At 38.1% G+C, this 20,551-nt stretch overlaps 1 protein-coding gene across 2 annotated transcripts in view; it reads left to right on the top strand.

Moving 5' to 3' along the window:
- Nfatc3 (nuclear factor of activated T cells 3) overlaps positions 1-20,551 on the top strand; it is a 77,249-nt gene that overhangs the window by 20,579 nt on the left and 36,119 nt on the right. For both annotated transcript variants that reach the window (XM_028768642.1, XM_028768641.1), the window contains exons 3-5: positions 2,034-2,196; positions 16,382-16,581; positions 19,366-19,538. In XM_028768642.1, the coding sequence (XP_028624475.1) occupies positions 2,034-2,196; positions 16,382-16,581; positions 19,366-19,538 (536 nt within the window). The remainder of the gene's footprint in view (positions 1-2,033; positions 2,197-16,381; positions 16,582-19,365; positions 19,539-20,551) is intronic.

The following is a 20,551-nucleotide window of genomic DNA, read 5'->3' as shown; positions in this document are numbered from 1 at the left end:
TGTGTGTGTGTGTGTGTGTGTGTGTGTGTGTGTGTGTGTGTGTGTGTAGATGCATGTGGATGCATGTGGAGGCCAGAGGTTGACATTGGATGTTTTCCTAATTCCTCATTTGTTTCTCCACTTGTTTTTTGTTTACTTGTTTTTTTGGTTTTGGTTTTTTGAGACAGGGTTTCTCTGTGTAGCCCTGGCTGTCTGGAATTTGTTCTGTAGATCAGGCTGACCTCTAACTCAGAGATCTGCCTGCTTCTGCCTTCTGAGTTTTAGGATCAAAGGTGTGCACCACAACTGCCCAGCTTCCACTTGGTTTTAAAATATAGGATCTCATTGAACCTGATTGGCTGGAAAGCCCCGGGGATCTTCCTGTCTCTCTCTTTCCCCAGTGCTAGGATTACAGGCTTAGGACACTGTGCTGTCTTTTATGTATATTTTGGGGACTCAAACCAAGGTCCTCATTTTAGAATGACAAGCACTCTTCCTACTGAACAATCTTCCAAGCCCTTGTAATATTTTCAGTATTAATAGATCTAAATTAACCTTTATGTCTTCACACTGTTTAAATTCTTATTAATCAAGGGAAATATCAACCTTTTAAAAACATACTAAAATGCTTTATGTTTGTTTCGAGCAGTTATGTACTGAAACTAAACTTTTCATCAATCATGGTTTGCTTGAGATAAGCAGTTCTTCAGAGAGAAGAGTGAAATGATAGGAAGTGGAGGAGGCCATAGGCAGAATAGATTGATTTCCATAGACTCATACTAGAGCAGAGAGAGACACATACTGAAAGAAGTAAAAATTTAGATTTTGAAGGTACTTAGTCTTGGAGACTGGATAGGTTGCTCAGTTTTTTTAAGAGTACCTGCTGCTCCAGTCTTCCAGAAGACCCAGACTCAGTTCCTAGCACCCACATGGCAGCTGACAACCATCTGTAACTCCAGTTCCAAGGATTACAGTGCCCTCTTCTAGCCTCTGCAGCTATTAGGCATGCACATGGTACACAGACACACATGCAGGCAAAACACTCATACACATAAAATTAAAATGAATAAAATGACTTATTCTTCAGAGCTATGCATGCATGCATGCACGCACGTGAATGAATATCTTTGCTTTTTTTTTAAGATTTATTTATTTATTATATATGAATACACTGTATCTGCCTTCAGACACACCAGAAGAGGGCATCAGATCTCATTACAGATGGTTGTGAGCCACCATGTGGTTGCTGGGATTTGAACTCAGGACCTCTGGAAGTGCAGTCAGTGCTCTTAACCACTGAGGCATCTCTCCAGCCCCTGAATATCTTTGCTTTAAGAAATTGAACTGCTGGGCGGTGGTGGCGCACGCCTTTAATCCCAGCACTTGGGAGGCAGAAGCAGGCGGATTTCTGAGTTCGAGGCCAGCCTGGTCTACAGAGTGAGTTCCAGGACAGCCAGGACTACACAGAGAAACCTTGTCTCGAAAAACAACAACAACAACAACAAAAAAACCCAAAAAAAAAGAAAAGAAATTGAACTTCTAGGGTGACAAACAACTTTAATCCCAGTACTTGAGAGGCAGAGGCAGGTGGCTTTCTGTGAGTTCCAGGACAGCCTGGCCTACAGATCTAGTTCCAGGACAACCAGTGCTACTTAAGTATTTAGGTTAAAGAATTATTTATTCACTAAAAAAGAATAGAGAGACCCTGGTGATGGTAGGGTAGTGTATGTCTTTAATCCCAGTATTTAGGAGCGAGAGGCAGGTGGATCTCTATGAATTCAAGGTCAGTCTGGTCTACAGATCAAGTTCCAGGATAGCCAAAGCTACACAGAGAAACCCTGTCTCAAAAAAACTAACCAAACAAAAAAAGAATAGCCTATTAAATACCTTCCATGATTGGTACTATAACTTGCAAGTGAAGTAAGTTGATTTTGGAATACTTTTTTTTTAAAACCACTGGAAAAAATATTGGAACTGGCAAAGAGATACTCTGAGTCTTTGACTCTGCTTTGCAGTGATGGTGTGATGAGATTGTTTGTGTGTTTTGTTTATAGCACATCTTCATTACCTCCATTAGACTGGCCTTTACCAACTCACTTTGGACAATGTGAATTGAAAATAGAAGTGCAGCCTAAAACTCACCATAGAGCCCATTATGAAACTGAAGGTAGCCGAGGGGCAGTGAAAGCCTCTACTGGTGGCCATCCTGTTGTGAAGGTATGAGTCGTGGGGAGCTTTCCCCTATATATATGCATGTTAATGATTGAATAAGTATATTGATTTAGCTAAAAGAAAAAACCCTCAAATTTGGAGAGCCTCTCTTTTGTGTGCTTGTCGATGTGGCTGTATTTTCTTTGCTAGTCTAAAAGAAACCTTCCTGGCTTTTCATCTGGGGAAGTAAGATGTTGGTGGTCAAATTGCTGTTTTTCTGATTTTAAAAAGACTATATTGTGTCAGGTGGTGATGACCCCCTTTAATCCCAGCACTCAGAAGGCAGAAGCAGGCAACTCTCTGAGTTTGGGGCTTGCCTGGTCTATAAAGTGAGTTGTAGGGCAGCCAGGGATACACCAGAGAAATTCTCCTATCTTGGAAAACAAAAAAAAACAAAACAAGACAAAAAAGGATATATTATGTTTATAAATATAGTAGATGCTCGTTTAATATATAAGTGATACAGGGCTGGGGAAAGAACGGAGCAGGAGAGCATGTTCTGTAAGCATGAGGACTTGAGTTAGAATTTCTAACAATGACTTAAAAAGCCAGCCTTGACTGAGTGTGCCTTTAACTCTCAGCACTAGGGTATAAAAACACGCTGATTTCAGGAGTTTTCTGACCAGTTGCCAGCCTCGTCAAGAAAGCTAGCTTCAGTTTCAGTGAGAGAACTTGTCACAGGATAGGGATAGTAAGACAGAAAGTAATAAAGGAACTCCATGTGTATTCATGACATGCAGCAGACATACACACATACAAAGTTAAGTTGTACAGAAAGTAGAAAGAATAATGCAATTGATTACCCAGAATTTGTTACCCTGAAAAATAAGCAACATTTGATAATATTTTAGTCTCCCCCCCATCTTTCTCTTGAATATATATTGAGTGGAAGACTAGTTGTCTGGAAATTTGAATTAATTTTTAAAATTTATTTTACGTGTATTTGTGTGTGCCTGCTTCTCTGGAATTACAGGCATTTGTGAGCCTCAGGATGTATATGCTGTTAACTGAAGTGAAGTCCTCTGCAAGAACAGCAAGTGCTCTTAACTGCTGAGACATCCTCCAGACACGTTAATTTTTTTAAGGATGGTGGGTTAGTAACCTTGCCATCAAAATCTGTGATATCAAAAATAAGGTGATCAGCTTATAATGAGGAAGGTTTATTTTGGTTCAGTTTTGAGTTTCAGTCCTCCTGATTGGTTCTTCTGCATTACGGCCTATCGTGAGCCATGGGATATTTGGTATATTTCAGGTATGTCTCATATTTTATAGCTTTGAATTAAGATTTTTCTAAGTTTTAAGTTCACATGAATGGAGTATAACATTAAAAAATAAATAAATAAAACTAAGAAATGCTGTTTTAAACCATTGCTTGTGATTCTTGCGTGTAATCCCACCTTCAGAATATTGAGGTCAAGAGGATCACTATGAATTCAAGGTCATCCTGGGACACATCATGAGTTATAGGACAACATGGGCTACAAAAGAGACTGTCTTTTAAGAAGCTGGTCAGGGAAAAAAAACAACAAAAATGTTTTTAAAAAATGCACAATAATCTGAACACCAACATTGATAACTGTCAATAAACGCAAGTTAGAAACAGCTCAAGTGCATTAATAGTTAAGCATCTGTAGTGTACTCCTGGGCTACCACCACCCCTCCATAGGAAGGCACGGATAGTTGATGTATGCAACAGCTTGTGTAGTTTCCGTGGTGTTTGGTCTGTCATAGGTACTCCACTACACCCAGTTCTCATGGCTCTCTATGGAAGTATGCTGATCGAAAAAGAACCTGACAGGGTTACATAAAGTATAATTCTATTGATATAGCTTTCTCAAGTTGAATAAACTGTAGAGACACAGAACAGATTAATACTTTCCAGGAAACAGAGTTTAGGTCTCACAAATAAAGAAAATTTATTCGTAGTGATGGAATATGTCTGTATCTTTACCAGTGAGTAATTACTTAAATTTCTATCTCTGTTAAAAATGCATACGAACATATAAGAATGCTTATAAAGTATATGGAAAGTGTGAGGTTATAGTCTGCAGTTACACTGTTGCCATTTTCCTGGTGTTTTTTAATAGAGGTCAGTGTTGTAAGTGCGTGCTGTATTATGTCTGTGAAATAAAGGTACTGATACATGGAATTTTGGTAACTTTCACCAAGGAAAAAAAAGAGCTTATACTATATTGTTTGGCTTACCTGGTCTGCTTGATGAGACCCTATCTCAAAAGTAAAAATAAGAGTATAGATTAAACAGTGGTAAGTAAGCTTTTTTCTTTTCTATTTTTGTTACTGTGCTGGGGGCCAAACCTAGGGCCTCATACATGCAAGGCAAGTACTGTACAACTAAACTCTGTCCCTAGCGTGATACAGAAATATTTCAAATCTTACTGTAGAAATTATTGAAGTTTGAAAGACAAGGTTTATAATTTTGTTGTTTTTAGATTTATATTTTATCATATGTAAAGATCCGTTGCCTAGTGATGGTTTCTTTTTTTTTTTTTTTTTTTAAATTTATTTATTGTATGTAAGTACACTGTAGCTGTCTTCAGACACCCCATAAGAGGGCATCAGATCTCATTATGGATGGTTGTGAGCCACCATGTGGTTGCTGGGATTTGAACTCATGACCTCTAGAAGACCAGTCAGTGCTCTTAACCACTGAGCCATCTCACCAGCCCGTGATGGTTTCTTTTTGTTTTTTGTTTTTTGTTTTTTTAATACAAAGTTCATGTAGCCCAGGTTGACCTAAAAGTCACTGTGTAGCTAAGGATAGCCATAAAGTACTGATCCTCCTGCCTGTGTTTCAAGTGCTAGGATAACAAGGGTGTGCCACGGTACCTAACTGTAGTGATGATTTTTTTATATGACATTGTTATGTGTACATTAACACTTATTTTTGTTTTGTCACATTTTTGCCTTTAAGCAATTTATGATATTGAATTTTATTTTTGTGTTTTTAATATCTATGCAGTATTTCAAATATGTTTATGTTTCTGATATAGTCAGATTCAGGGGTCCTTCCCAAGTAATTTGGCAAGACTGATAATGGAACTGCTGTTACTAAAGTGTTACAGTGTGTCCTGTAGTGACCTTCAGGCTTTAACCTTCTGGCTTAAATTAAGCAGGCACAGATCTTTACTATGAAAACGATATAGAAACAGAGCAAACAACAGCTTATTTTCCTTTACACAGCGGAGAGTGGCCTGATCAGCAGAGCACTGATAGTAAATGAAAGGTTTTAGCGGATACTTTAACAGTAGTTATTTTTTGATAGCATATAACATAAATGTTCCTTCTTGGATTGGATAAGGTAGTAGTATAGCTAGTTTATTCTTTTTTAAAAATCACTTGAGATACAGAGAAGCAGTCCTATTTTCTTATCCTGTATTATATGTACTAAGCAGATGTTGGCAGAAATATATTTATACATATTCCCTTTAAAATCTTATATGAATGATTACCTTCTCACAGTGGTAGTTTATTTTATCAAAGTGAAAAGGACACGTGGCTTATATCTTTGCCAAGCTGGAATAAATATGAGTCATGTAATATGACTAAGGACTCTTTGGTATATGGTGCTTATCCCCTTTGTGATACTTGTAATAACATTTATGTATAATAGTAACATTTAAACTGTTTATTTTCAATTTTAGACTTAACTACTTCATTTTGGCCAGGTACTTAGTAATTATTATTATTCAAATACTATATTTACCAAATTTGAGTTATTTTGTATTATGAAATTATCTCTCTATTCCAAAATTTATTTATTCAACAGTGATGTAGAGTCTCTAGTGTGATAAACATATGTGTAGACTCTGGTAGCAGGATAAGAGGCTGTTATCGTCACGTATGTAGAGGCAAGTGTAGAGCTCCTCTTTCTTTCATCACTGGATAACTATTGATTTCGTACAGTTTGAACATGAAAGAGCAATAGGTTTAGCAGAGGGAAACACTCATTAGCCTTGAGTTTTGTAAAGTTCCCAGTTTTCTTTTAGTTTTGTATTCTTCATCTGTAGACTGGAAAATACAAATGATACACACTCTACAGGAGTTTTAGGATTAAATGGACTAATTAAAGCAGAGTACATAACCATGCTATCTTGACTTTTCATCTCTATGTATAGAAGATGTGGTAGTTTGTGTGTGGCATGATTTAGCAGCATCATTTGCTGCTAAAGAATCAGAAAATTTTATTAATTTATACACATGTACGGTTGTATGTGTGTGCTTTTCCAATTTTTTCTTTAGTTATTTGGGCCTTCTTTTTTTTTTTTTTTTTTTTTTTACTGTGTTCATATTGAACATTTTATGTTTCATTAACTAGTTTCCATTCAAATCTCGATTTAATTAAATTGCTAATGATAAAACAATTTAAAGGAATTAAAAATTAAAATATTGGCAGATTTCTTTATTCTGGAAGTATTAAAATATTTACAGAGAGCTGCAAATTTTGCTTGAGTATAGTAAATTGCACATTGCTATTGTACTTTAAGAGCTCAAGGTAATGTAAGGAATTGAAGCACTGATATCTCTGGAAAGGGGTTGTGAGATGAGGGTGAAAACATTCAAATTGAATAAAAGTCTATAATAAACGAGTTAGGTTTCAGAGAGACAGAGACAGACAGACAGACAGACAGTGTGTGTGTGTCTCTGTGTGTGTGTGTCTGTATTGTTATAGACCAAGTGGTAACTTTTGTCAGGCAACAGTGATTTTTAGTAGATGATATAAAATCTTGATTAAGTCATGAATTAAGGGTCTGAGGCCAGCACTGGTAGCTCTACTGAAAATGCAATTAAACAGTTTGTAGACTAAATAGTAAACCCTATGATGCCCTCTCTTAACTTCCAGAACACTTGAGTTAGGGTTATATTCTGTTAGATTAGAGTCTGGAAGATTTATCAGAGGTGCACTGACTGACCCAACACAAAAGTTTATAGAATCTAAAAAGTAAACTTGCCAGGCGGTGGTGGTGCACGCCTTTAATCCCAGCACTTGGGAGGCAGAGGCAGGCGGATTTCTGAGTTCGAGAGTTCGAGGCTAGCCTGGTCTACAGAGTGAGTTCCAGGACAGCCAGGGCTACACAGAGAAACCCTGTCTCGAAAAACCAAACCAAAAATAAATAAATAAATAAACAAACTTTATTATTTTAAAATGTTTAACTTGCAGTTAATTGAATTTTTCTGTTATAAGTGCCTAAACATAATCTTAGCATAAAAGGCATATATTAACTCTAGTTCAAACAGAAAATTTAATAGAAAATGTAATTAAGAGCTATGCCATATAGGCATAGTGGCTCTTAATATAAAAGGCATTAATCAACACGAGCTCAAACTAAGTTTTATGAAAATGTAATTGAAATCTACAAAGAAAGCTAGGCATAGTAGTTAACACCTGGAACTCACTTTGTAGAACAGGCTGGCCTCAAATTCAGAGATCTGCTTTCTTCTGCTTCCTGAATACTGGGATTAAAGGCATGCACCACCAGCACCTGGCTAAGATACCACTTTTAAAAATTACTTTATTTGTTGAATATTTTGCTTGTATGTGTGACTATACACCATCTTTGTGTGCAATACCCCTCAAGACAAAAGAGAATAGTGGAGTCCTTGGAACTGGAGGTAGATATATATCTTTTGACCATCTATCTAGGAAGATAAAAACCCATATGGGGAATAATAATCTGCCTGTAACTCTTAATTCTAGGAAGACCCAGTGTTTGTAGTAAACCTAGCATTTGAGAAACTTAGAAAGAAGATTGCCACAAGTTCAAGGCCAATCTGAGCTGCTTAGTGAGACCCCATCTGAAATACTAAAACAGAATTATATGTATGTATTTAAAACATGGCTCATCTGTAACATACATGCCATTACAGTGCAAACACAGAATGCTGGTTTAAATTCTTTTGTTGTTGTTTTCTTTGTTTGAGCTTTTGTTGTTGTTTTGTTTTGTTTTTGAGACAGGGTTTCTCTGTGTGGCCCTAGTTATCCTGGAACTTACTCTGTAGACCAGAGTAGTCTGAATTAACAGAGATTAACTTGCCTCTGCCTTCCTAGTGCTAGGATTAAAGGCATATACTGCCACTGCCCAGCTTAAATAAAAAATTTTAAAGTACAAATTTTTCAGTGAAATAGGGATTGAAGATGTACATATGTTATTGAAAAAACCACCAGTCTCATTTATTTATTTAGTTTATTATTTTGTGTGTAGTGGTGTTTTGGCTGCATGCATATTTGTACTATGTTTATGTACAATGCCCCTGGAAGCCAGAAGAAACATTGGGTCTTCCTAGAATTGGAGTTACAGGCAGATTATTATCCCCCACATGGGTTTTTATCTTTTTAGATAGATGGTCAAAAGATCCTCCAGTTCTGAGGACTCCACTATTTATTCTCTTTTGTTCTTCAAGGGCATTCTACACAAAGGTGGTTTATAGTTATACATACAGACAAAACATTTAACAAATAAAGTAATTTTTTTGTTTGTTTGTTTTTCGAGACAGGGTTTCTCTGTGTAGCCCTGGTTGTCCTGGAACTCACTCTGTAGACCAGGCTGGCCTCGAATTCAGAAATCCACCTGCCTCTGCCTCCCAAGTGCTGGGATTAAAGGCATGTGCCACCACTGCCCGGCCAAATAAAGTAATTTTTAAAAAGTGGTAGTTTAGCCAGGTGCCGGTGGTGCATGCCTTTAATCCCAGTACTCAGGAAGCAGAAGAAAGCAGATCTCTGAATTTGAGGCCAGCCTGTTCTACAAAGTGAGTTCCAGGATAGCCAGGGCTACATAGGGAAACCCTGTCTCAAAACAAAACAAAACAAACAAAAAGTGGTTACCTTTTGTTAATCAAAGATTTTTCCAGCCGGGCAGTGGTGGCACAGGCCTTTAATCCCAGCACTCGGGGGACAGAGGCAGGCGGATTTCTGAGTTTGAGGCCAGCCTGGTCTACAGAGTGAGTTCCAGGACAGCCAGGGCTACACAGAGAAACCCTGAATTGAAAAAACAAAACAAAACAAAAAATAGTTTAAAACAGCAATAGAATGGAAATTCAACAATAATTAGATGAATTTGCATGAAACATTAACAGTGTCACTGTTACAGTGTTAAAAAGAAGTATAGAAATTAAGCTATAAAGATAACTTAAAATAATGAAAATAATTTTCCAAAATGAAGAGACTTGCTAATAACAGTGAGATCATCATTTAAACCTGCAATTCAGTGTGAGTTTTGTAGGTGCAAAGGCATGTGTATTGATCAGTAACCTAAATTCCATGAGTGGCATTATTTGTAATGAAATGATTTCCTGAAATGATGAACTGTTTACAGGTCATTAAACTTATGAAAACTTATAAATGTTAAAGCTTAAAAATGTTTTGTGTTGGGCTGGAGAGATGGCTCAGTGGTTAAGAGCATTGACTGCACTTCCAGAGGTCCTGAGTTCAAATCCCAGCAACCACATGGTGGCTCACAACCATCTGTAATGAGATCTGACGCCCTCTTCTGGTGTGTCTGAAGACAGCTACAGTGTATTCATATATAATAAATAAATAAATCTTTTAAAAAAATGTTTTGTGTTTTTACATGCCAAGGATATGGCTTCTAGGTTTATAATCTTTTTCTATACTTGAATGTCTGATGGGGCATTCTAAAATACTGTATGCAACATAGGCTAGTTAGTTACTTTGAAAAAGTATGATTATTGAATGAACTGATGGGGGTTTCTGTCTCTGATCCCTTCTCAATAATTGCCTATAGTGTATCCCACTTCTCTTGTTAGATGAACATGACCACTCCACTACAAAAACCATTTATCATTTGGCAACTAAAATTCAAAATAGCTTTCTAACCCCAACTCCTTCCTAGAGGGCAATACTATCCGTGTTAAGAAGGATTATTCTGTCCTACAGCCATAAATCAGGTTGAGATCAAGAAGCCAGAGTGATCAAAGACACCACAAGAAGACCGACAGAATCAACTAGCCTGGGCCTATGGAGGCTCACAGAGGCTGGGCCACCAGCTAGGGAGCATGTAGGGGCTGGATGTAGCAAGTGTGCAGCTGGAGCTGTCTAGGTCTCTGTTCCCTGTCATTGGATCCCTTTGCCCTTACCTAGGCTGCCTAAGTGGTCCTCAGTGGGAGAGTGCCTAGTCCTGCTGGGACTAGATGTCCCAGGGTAGAGTGATACCCAAGGTTTGCTCCCCCTTCTCTTGAAGAGGAGAGGGGGCAGTGGGAGAGGGTTTTTTTAAGGGTAGGACTGGGAGGAAAGGAAGTGGGAATTGTGATTGGGATGTAAAGTGAATTAAAAAAATTGGAGAAAAAAATAGAAACTTAAAAAAAAAAAGAAGTATTATTCTGGAGCTGGACATGGTGGCATATACCTTTAATTCTAGTATTTAGGAACCAGAAAGCTAGCAGATCTCTCTCAGTTCAAGGCCATCCTTGTCTACATAGTGTTCTGGGGTAGCCAAAAGGCTACACAGTGAGATCTTGTTTCAAAACAAGAACATAAACCAAAAAGTGCTGCTGTTCTGGACTTGGGCCAGCAAACAATAGTCTTTATGAGCCCAGACTGGCCATATATCGTTCTAACAACTTGTGAGCTAGGGAATGGTTTCATGGTTAGAGGAAAATAGCAAGAGAACACTATCTGAAACACGTTAAATTCAAATTTAAGCACTCATAAAGTTGTACAGAAATACGACTATTGTATGGAGCCAAGAAACCCGTAGGTAAATGAAGTCTTTAGTGAGTGTGTGTACGCTCTTGACATAAGCACAGGCCATGTAAAGGCCTCAGAGAGAAAGCCAAAGCTTTCCCTTCTGGTCCATGTGTACTATTGACAGTCTGTACAGAGTATGTCCCTATAGCTTTCTCTTCCCTGGTTATTTATGGCTTGAAGACTGATCACCTATAGAGACCCAAAAACAACATCAGAAAATACAAGTATTACATTATGATTCCTCACAGTAGCAAAATTACAGTTATGAGGTAGCAGTGAAAATAATTTTATGGTTGGGGTCACCTCAGCATGAGGAGGGTGGCAACTGCCTTCAATCCCAGCCCTCGGGAGGATCTCTGTGAGCTTGAGGCCAGACTCACCTACAGATGAAGTTCTAGGACAGCTAAGCTACACAGAGAAACCTTGTTTTGGGAAGGAAAAAAAAATGTTAATGTCTTGGCTGGATATGGTGGTACTTGCTTATAATCCCAGCAGTCAGTCTGGAGATGGAATCAGATCACAAATTCCAAGCCAGCCTGAGAAACTTACTGGGTTTGAAATCAACTGTGCTACAAGACTCTGTATCAAAGCTTGTCAAGATGACACATTCCTGTAATCCTAGCATTCAAGAGGCAGAGCCAGGAATGATCCAGGAGTTCAGAGCCAACTGTTGCTCCATAATGAGTTTAAAGTCAGTCTGAACTACCCAAGACCATGTTTTAAACAAAACAAAACAAACAAACAAAAAAACTAGGGCTGAACAGATAGTTTAGCTGTTAAAGAATAAAGTTCACAACCTAAACCAAAAACATCTGTTTGCCATCTTAGGATCTGTTGGAATGTCCTGGTCTCTGCTTAGGAGGCCCAAGAGATGCTACTGTAACCTCAGTTTACCCTTTGACACCTTGCAAGGGAAAAGCATATGGAGGATGCTGCACACCTTAGAACCTGGGAATGGGTTCGTTATCTTTTGAGAATGTTGCTGTGGATTTCAACGGACAGGAGTGACAGTATGGAGATGATCCTCAGAGGACCTTCTATAGATTTGTGATGCTTAGAGAGCTGCAAGTCTGTATGTTCAAACCTGACTTGATCTTTAAGCTAGATCCTAGACTTGGGCCATGGGACATAGCAGAAGCCTTGGTTTTCTGTCATCATCTGGCTTCTTTGTCATCTCTATGAGAACATGACAGTATGGTACCAAGAATGAGATATTACAAAGGAGACAATCATGATACTCCTGTTGATAGCCAGCTCATCCTCTGAAGCTGATCCACCTTGTCAGCCATCAAAAGTACCCATACCAGAAAGAGCTCAGCTGATTCCAGCCTAAATTACTGACCAAACTATGCCATTTATAAATATAGAGTAGCTTGTTATCTCTGGTTAGGTAATGATTTCCTTTTCCTCTTGTTGAAGTTGCATTTCTTCTTAGATGTTGTGTTATATGGTAAGTATGTAGATATGTATTTACATGGTTTCTGTTTAAGCTCGTACTCTACCACAAGCCACAGAAGGAAATGGATATCTCCAGCTTTATCATTGAGCTAGAGACATTAGTAAACCAGATTGTCTGGTGGAGATTTGGCTTAATAGAGCGTAGGTCGGTGATTTACATAGGAAACGTCATGGTTGTGGCCCCTTGAGCACACACAAGCTCACTCTTTCTTGGATATAAGTTTATTAGAAAAGTTAATAATGCCATACACAGAAGTAACAGCATGGCAGAGTCTTTGAAAAGAATAAATAGCTTCCGACTATTAACACCATCATTACCAACAACAATAACACCAAGGCACTAGATTTCCTCTCCTTGAGTCTTGGAAGGAATATCACTAGGAATTATTTTTCCCCACATCTGTCATATCATACCCTTCTGCTTACTATAGCTAAGTCATGCTTTATTTGCTAATGATACTATCTTTTGAGAGGGGATGTTGAAACTTAGAATTTCCAGCTTATTATGCTATCTGTAGTCAATCATGTGGTCAATCACTTAACTCTTTAGGATTTCATACATAAGATTTATTGTAATTATTACATTCTTTTCATTGCTTGTTCTGTTCCTGCCTTCACTGTAATTTAAAAATTTAAAACCTTGCTTGATTTTAGTGTTTTCAGATTTTTAACTGGTTTCCATGATTCTGTCTATAACCCCCCGACACCTCCACACACACCCTGGTTTTTCAAGATAGAGTTCCTCTCTGTAGCCTTGACTGTCCTGGAACTCACCCTGTAGATCAGGCTGACCTCCAACTTAGAAATCTGCCTGCCTCTGCTCCCAAGTGGAGGGATTAAAGACTTGAGCCACCACCTCCTGGCGGCGGCTCCTCCTCCTCCTCCTCCTCCTCCTCCTCCTCCTCCTCCTCCTCTTCCTCCTCCTCTTCCTCCTCTTCCTCTTCCTCTTCTTCCTCTTCCTCCTCCTCTTCTTCCTTTTCTTCCTCTTCTTCCTCTTCTTTTTAAATTAAGCCTTAAGGTGATTTTTTTTCATGAGCTTGCCTATATCTTTTTTAATATCTTTTATTTTTAAGAATAAATTTATATCTTTCAAGAACTTTATTTAATTCCTTAAAATTTAACACGACTTTTTTTAAAGGATTAATTTATTTATTTTTTGTGTATATGTGTGGGCCTGAGTATATGTATGTGTACTGCATATATGCAGTGCCCACAGAGGCTAGAAGAGAGAATGGGATTCACTGGAAATGGAAGTACAGATGGCTGTGAGCCTACTGATGTGTGTGTGCGCTGGGGAATTGAACCTGGGTCCTCTGCAATAGCAATAAATGCTCTTAACTACTGAGCCATCTCCAGTGTACGACAACCCCCCTTTGTTTTTAAATATCATTTATAATATATTTATGGAATACTGGGTGAATTAATAGCATTTCAATAAAAAAGACTGCTTCCATAGTAGAGTCTCAGTAAAAAACAGACAGTTAGAATAATGAATAAGACAGCTTCTTTTTGGAGCTTGTATGGTTCCCAGGAGAGTAGATAATAAAATTTAAAATAGTGTTGATAGTAGTCAGTACTATGAAAATTAACAAAGCAGTATGTAGGCTTCTCTGAGGGTACCGATCTTGGGGAACAAAGCTAAATGAAATGAAGGTAGAGGATAATAGGAAGATCAGAAAGAACATTCCAGAGGGTTAAAATACTAAGTAGTCCTTATGTTAAAAACAGGCATAGTGGCACACACCTTTAATCCCACCTAAGAGACAGAGACAGGCACTATCTGTGAGTTCAAGGCCAGCCTGATCTACAAAAGGAATTCCAGACTAGCCAGGACTACACAGAGAAACCTTGTATCAAAAACCCAAAATAAATAAATAATTAAATCCTGAGGTTAGGAATGGAATGGGCAATGGTTCAAGTAGTAAACCAGAGCCAGCATGTCTAGACTGGCTGTGGGAAGGAACATAGGACAGGATAAGAACAGCAGAGTCCAAATCTCATAGGCCTGTAAGTAAACCATCAGGGATTTGGATTCGCTCTGAATGAAGGGAAAGCATTAGAGAGTTTTCAGTGAGGGGAAGAAATGATATGGGGGACTATGGATTTTTAAAAGTTACTGCATTTATTAGTGTGTGTGTGCATATGTGTGTAGACATGGACATGCCATAGTATGCACATATGGAGGCCAGAAGACAAATTTGGGAGTTGGTCCTCTCCTACCATATGGGTCTGGTGATTGAACTCAGAATGTTAGGCTTAGAAGCAAGTGCTTTTACCTGCTGAGCCATCTCGTTTACTGCTTTTTTAAATTATATAATAATAACAATATTATTATTTGAATGTGGCAGCTCATGCACTGGAGTGGGAGACTTCACTCCAGAAAGTTTACAAGTTTAAGTCCAGCCAGGCCTACATAGCAAGACCCTGTTCTGAAAAAATAAATACATAAATAAATGTCAAAAACATGCTGATGAGGACAAAGGTATAAAATGGGTAAAAATATTTGTCCTTATGATTATAGATGTAAATAGACTCAGAATAGTGACAAACTGAATCTGACAGGACATTAAAAGGATTGAATATCAAATGAGCTTTAGTCTAGAAATATGTGTAATTCAGCATATGAAAATAAGTTAATGTGCCGGGCAGTGGTGGTGCACACCTTTAATCCCAGCACTTGGGAGGCAGAGGCAGGTGGATTTCTGAGTTCGAGGCCAGCCTGGTCTATAGAGTGAGTTCTAGGACAGCCAGGGCTACACAGAGAAACCCTGTCTCGAAAAACAAAAAAAAAAAAAAAAAGAAAGAAAGAAAGAAAGAAAGAAAGAAAGAAAGAAAGAAAGAAAATAAATTAATGTAATATGTCACAGTAATATCAAAGGGAAAAACGAATACTCATGTAGATTGATTTTAAAAGTACATTTGCAGGGGCTAAGGGGTATAGCTAGGTAGTAGAATATATGCTTAATCTATACAAAACTCTGGGTTCATTTTCCTGCACCAGAAAAATGTATCTTTGTTTTTAATTACGTGAATATATGTAGTCTTTTGTCTCTGTATTTTTGTGTGTGCACATTTGTTTGTGGAGGCCAGAAGACAACCTTGGGTGTTGTTACTCAGCTGCCATATATCTTGGTTTTAAGACAGATCGGATTGCCTCTGTCTTGAGTGCTGGAATTAAAGGCATGTACCATGATACTGGCAGTTGGAGGCTTTGGAGCAAAAGATTTGAGGCAGGGTCTCTCGGTTAACACAGGCTGCTCTCTAATTTAATATGTGGACCAAATGGTTTATATCAGCCTTAGTCTGTTAAGGCCTACCTTGTCTTTTCAAAGTTTTTGATGATTCAGATGTTTGTCTGTCTTTCCTCCAACCCTCCCCACCTCCAAGTTCCTTTTTAACATGTTCCAGTGTTTACACCTCTGTAATTTAAAAATTTGGGAGCTGGATAGATGGCTCAGCAGTTCAGAGCACTAGCTGCTCTTTCAGAAAATACAGGTTTGATTCCCAGCACCCACATGGTGGCTCACAGTTGTCTGTTAACTCCAGTTCTAGAGAATACAGTGCCCTCTTCTTGTTTTCTCAGGGGACTAGGCACACAAATTATGCACATTCAGGCAAAAAACTCATGTGTATATAGAAGAAAATTTTAAAAAAATTGGAGGGCTTTTCGTGGGTTAAATTTTAAACCAACATAATATCTTTATTGATGATTTGCACATTTCACATCATACCCTGGTCATGCTCACTTCCTAGTCCTCCATGTCCACTCTCCATCCCTTTTGACACCCCTTCCCCCAAAAAAAGAAAAGAAAGGAAAAAGCAAATCCATTTTTTGTCATCTGTACACTTACTGGAGCATGGTCAGATCCTCGTGAGTTACTTCTGCTATCTGTTTTGTGATAATACTTTTATGTACAATAGCATGCGATACAAATATAGTAGACTTACAAGCTTACTTAAAAATGCCTGGATTAATGAGGTGTACTTCTTGTGTTTCTTCTTTTTATTTAGCTCCTGGGCTATAGTGAAAAGCCAATAAATCTACAGATGTTCATTGGAACAGCCGATGATAGATATTTACGACCTCATGCATTTTACCAGGTGCATCGGATTACTGGAAAGACAGTTGCTACTGCAAGTCAAGAGATAATAATCGCCAGCACAAAAGTTCTGGAAATCCCACTTCTACCTGAAAATAATATGTCAGCAAGGTATCTTTTTTGGTTTTTGGTTGTTTGGCTTTTTTGTTGTTGTTTTGAGATGAGGTCTCACTATGTATCTCTGGCTGTCCTAGAACTTACTATGTAGACCCTACTGACCTCAAACTCACAGATCCACCTGCCTCTGCCTCCAGGCAGGTAACTTAAAACCTTTATTTATTTATTTTTTTTTTTAAAGATTTATTTATTTATTATTTGTAAGTACACTGTCGCTGTCTTCAGACACCCATATGAGGGCATCAGGTCTCATTGCAGATGGTTGTGAGCCACCATGTGGTTGCTGGGATTTGAACTCATGACCTCTAGAAGAGCAGTCAGTGCTCTTAACCGCTGAGCCATCTCACCAGCCCACTTAAAACCTTTATTAAAATGAGCAAACTCAGTGTTTAAAATCCCATATTCTTCTTCCAGAGGACTAGAGTTTGGTTCTCAGTACCCACATCAGGCACCTGGCACCGCCTATGATTCCAGCTCCTAGGATCTCTGACACCCATTGCCACCACAGGCACCTGCAGTCATGTGCATGAAAAAGCTCACACAATTAAGAATCATAATTTTTTTAGAAACCTAAATTTTAAAAAACTATTTTTTTTCTCTTGAAACAATTCTCAGAGAGCTACATGGTTGGTTTGGCTTTGGTTTTTAGCTAACTATGAAATACTTATTGTTTAAAGCTAACTGACTAACATTATATAAGTAATTCTGAAAATTTTGCTCAGGAGAACAGTAGGTTTCCTATTTCTAGAAAGACAGTTGGTGACTTGTATCTGCAATCCCAGAAAACAGGAAGAACAGGAGTTCAAGATAATCCTCAACTACACGGTGAATTAGAGGACAGCCTGAGCTGTCCTGTCTCAAAAAACCAGGAGCAGTGGACTGGGGCTTATGCCTTTAAAAAGTCTTAGCATTTCAGAGGCAGAGGTAGATGGATCTCTTTGAGGTCTGCCTAACTATATTTCCAGTTCTAGGGCAGTCAAGGCTATAGTGAGATACTGTCTGGGAACAAACGACAACAAAAATACAGTACACAATACTTGAAATATCTACTCAAAGCTGCTTCTTTTCTCAAAAATAGGGTGAATGTGAATGTGTCAGTGTTATACCCTGATTGAAGATAAAGGTTAATTTGTTTGTATATACCTGTAATCCTAACTCTTAGAAGTCTAAAGTCAGGACAACTTTTCAGTTTGAAGTCATTTGGTTCCCAAAGTGAGACTCTATCTCAAAAAACAAGGAAGAGTTTTTCAAACAAATAAAAAAAAAATTTTAAGATTTATTTATTTTATATATGCTGTCTTCAGACACACCAGAAGAGAGCATCAGATCCCATTACAGATGGTTGTGAGCCACCATGTGCTTGCTGGGAATTGAATTCAGAACCTCTGGAAGAGCAGCCAGTGCCCTTAACTGCTGAGCAGTCTTTGTAGCCCCTTCAAACAAAATTTAATAAGTATTTTCATTGCTAAATATGGGTGTTTTTGTAGGTTTATATGTTTTTTGTTTTGTTTTTATTTTTTTGCATTTCTTTAAGAATCGTACATGTTTTCTTGTTTTTAAATCACTTTTTAAAATTTAAAACACTTTTTGAGATATTTTTATTTTGTGTATGGGCGGTTGTTTTGCCTTCCTATCTATCTATCTATCTATCTATCTATCTATCTATCTATCTATCTATCTATCTATCTACCTACCTACCTACCTACCTACATATATGCATCATGTGTATGGCTGGTGCCCAAGGAGAATTAAAAAAGGGCTCTGATTCTCTGTAGCTAGAATTGCAGGCGGTTGTTAGCTGCCATGTGGTTGTTGGGGATTGAACCCCGGTTCTTTGGAAGAGTAGTCAATTAAGTAGCACTCTTAACTGCCAAACCATTTCTCCAGCCCAATTACTTTTTTTTTTTGGTTTGGTTTTTCAAGACACGGTTTCTCTGTGGAGCCCTGACTGTCCTGGAACTCACACTCTGTAGACTAGGCTGGCCTCGAACTCAGAAATCTGCCTGCCTCTGCCTCCCAAGTGCTGGGATTAAAGGCGTGCGCCACCACTGCCCGGCAATTTATTTATTTAAAAAAATCCTTTTAAAGATTTATCTATTTTATGTTTATGAGTGTTTTGCTTAGTTGTATATCTGTATCATATTTGTTCTGGACAGCTGTGAGCTACCTTACGGAAGCTGAGAATCAGACTTGAGTCTCTGTAAGAACAAATGCTCATAACTGCTGAACCATCTGTCCAACCATCTGTCTATCTTTTTTTATATGGGTATATGTGTGTGCTGAGTGTATGTATATACACCATGTGCATACGGTGCCCAAAAAGATCAGAAGACTGTGTCAAATATCCAGGAACTCTTGTTATAAGCAATTGTGAACTGCCTGGTGGGGTTATTAGGAATGAAACTGAGTCATCTATACAGCCCCTTATTTTTGTTTATAGGCCAGGTTGGCCTTGAGGCAATCCTCAAGTATCTTCCAAGTATTGGGATTATTAGAATGTGCTACCACATCCACCCCCAATTTTTAACCTAATTTGGGGTACAGAGTTTTTTTATGGAAATTTTTTGTTGTTTTAAGATAGTCTCTCATAACTCATTTTGGCCTTGAACTCACTGTATAGCTGAGGCTGACCTAGAACTCCTGATCCTCCTGCCTCTCTGCCTTCCAATTGCTGAGGTTATAGGTGTACATGACCTGGCAAATTGACAATGTATATCTATACCATTGAGTTATTCAGAACCAGTTTCTGAATAATAAATTAAAAATTTTTTTTTCAAGTATTGACTGTGCAGGTATCTTGAAGCTCCGCAATTCAGATATAGAACTTCGAAAAGGAGAAACTGATATTGGCAGAAAGAATACGAGAGTCCGACTTGTATTTCGTGTGCACATCCCACAGCCCAGTGGAAAAGTCCTTTCTCTACAGATAGCGTCTATTCCTGTTGAGTGCTGTAAGTGATCTTGTAATAAGTTTTAAAGTTTTGAGGTAAATTTTGTGTTTATTTTTTATTAAAATGGGATATATACTAAAAATACAGACTGAGCTATTGAGGTTGAGTTGCTGGTTTGTTTTTCTGACATGAAAATCAGTTAACTAAGTGAAAAGAGTGCTAATTTTAGGTTAGAAATGTCTTCTCACTGTAGTTTGATTCTAGGCAGCTATGTGACTGTAGAGAAGTTCTTCTTTCCTCTTCTCTATCTCCCTCTCTGTTCTTGTCTCCAACTTAAATTTCTTCTAGTTCCTGCCTCAAGCTTGTTGGAATTTAGTTTAGGTTTGTACCACCTTCTCTACCTGTAAATGAAAGTGTATGAGGATTCTGTGGTAAAGCTATGATCTTGATGCTTTTAGTTGTCACTTGATTATCTTTCAAGTGTTAACCTTAATATAATAGAATTCTGTTTTGCAAGCTTACTCCTCAGCTGACTAAGAATTAGTGGGGTGGGGTGGTTGGTTGGTTGGTTGGTTGGTTGGTTGGTTGATTGGTTGGTTGAAGACAAGGTCTCACCTTGAATTCCTGTATTTCTGACTATGTCTCACTAGTACAGGAGTTAGAGGAATGCATCACCATGCCAGGTTTATGTGGATCAAATGCAGGGTCCTGGGCATGCCAGGCAGCATGTTACCAACTGAACCACATCCGCACCTAAACTGCATGTGCTCTTAATTTGAGATCACATGTGATTATAAAATCTTCCTTTGTGTTTGTTTGCTAGTTGCTGAATCAAAGTTATATTTTATCATCTCCCAAGTGAATGTAAGAATGACTAAGAAAATCTTAGTGATATAATTTACTATAGAACAAGTTTGGATATTTTAAAAAGTAATATGGGTATATTATACAGAATTTATAGTGGGTTTAGGGACATGTGTGTGTAATTTCAGCTCTTGGGAAGTGAAGGTAAGAGGATCAGGAGTTCAAGGTCATCCTTGACTACACATGAAGTTCAAGACCAGATTGGACTC

Source organism: Grammomys surdaster, unplaced genomic scaffold (assembly GCF_004785775.1).
Source record: "Grammomys surdaster isolate TR1022 unplaced genomic scaffold, NIH_TR_1.0 187, whole genome shotgun sequence".
Taxonomy (NCBI): Eukaryota; Metazoa; Chordata; class Mammalia; order Rodentia; family Muridae; genus Grammomys; species Grammomys surdaster.
Note: the sequence above shows the minus strand (reverse complement) of the source record. Positions and strands in the feature narration are given on the sequence as shown.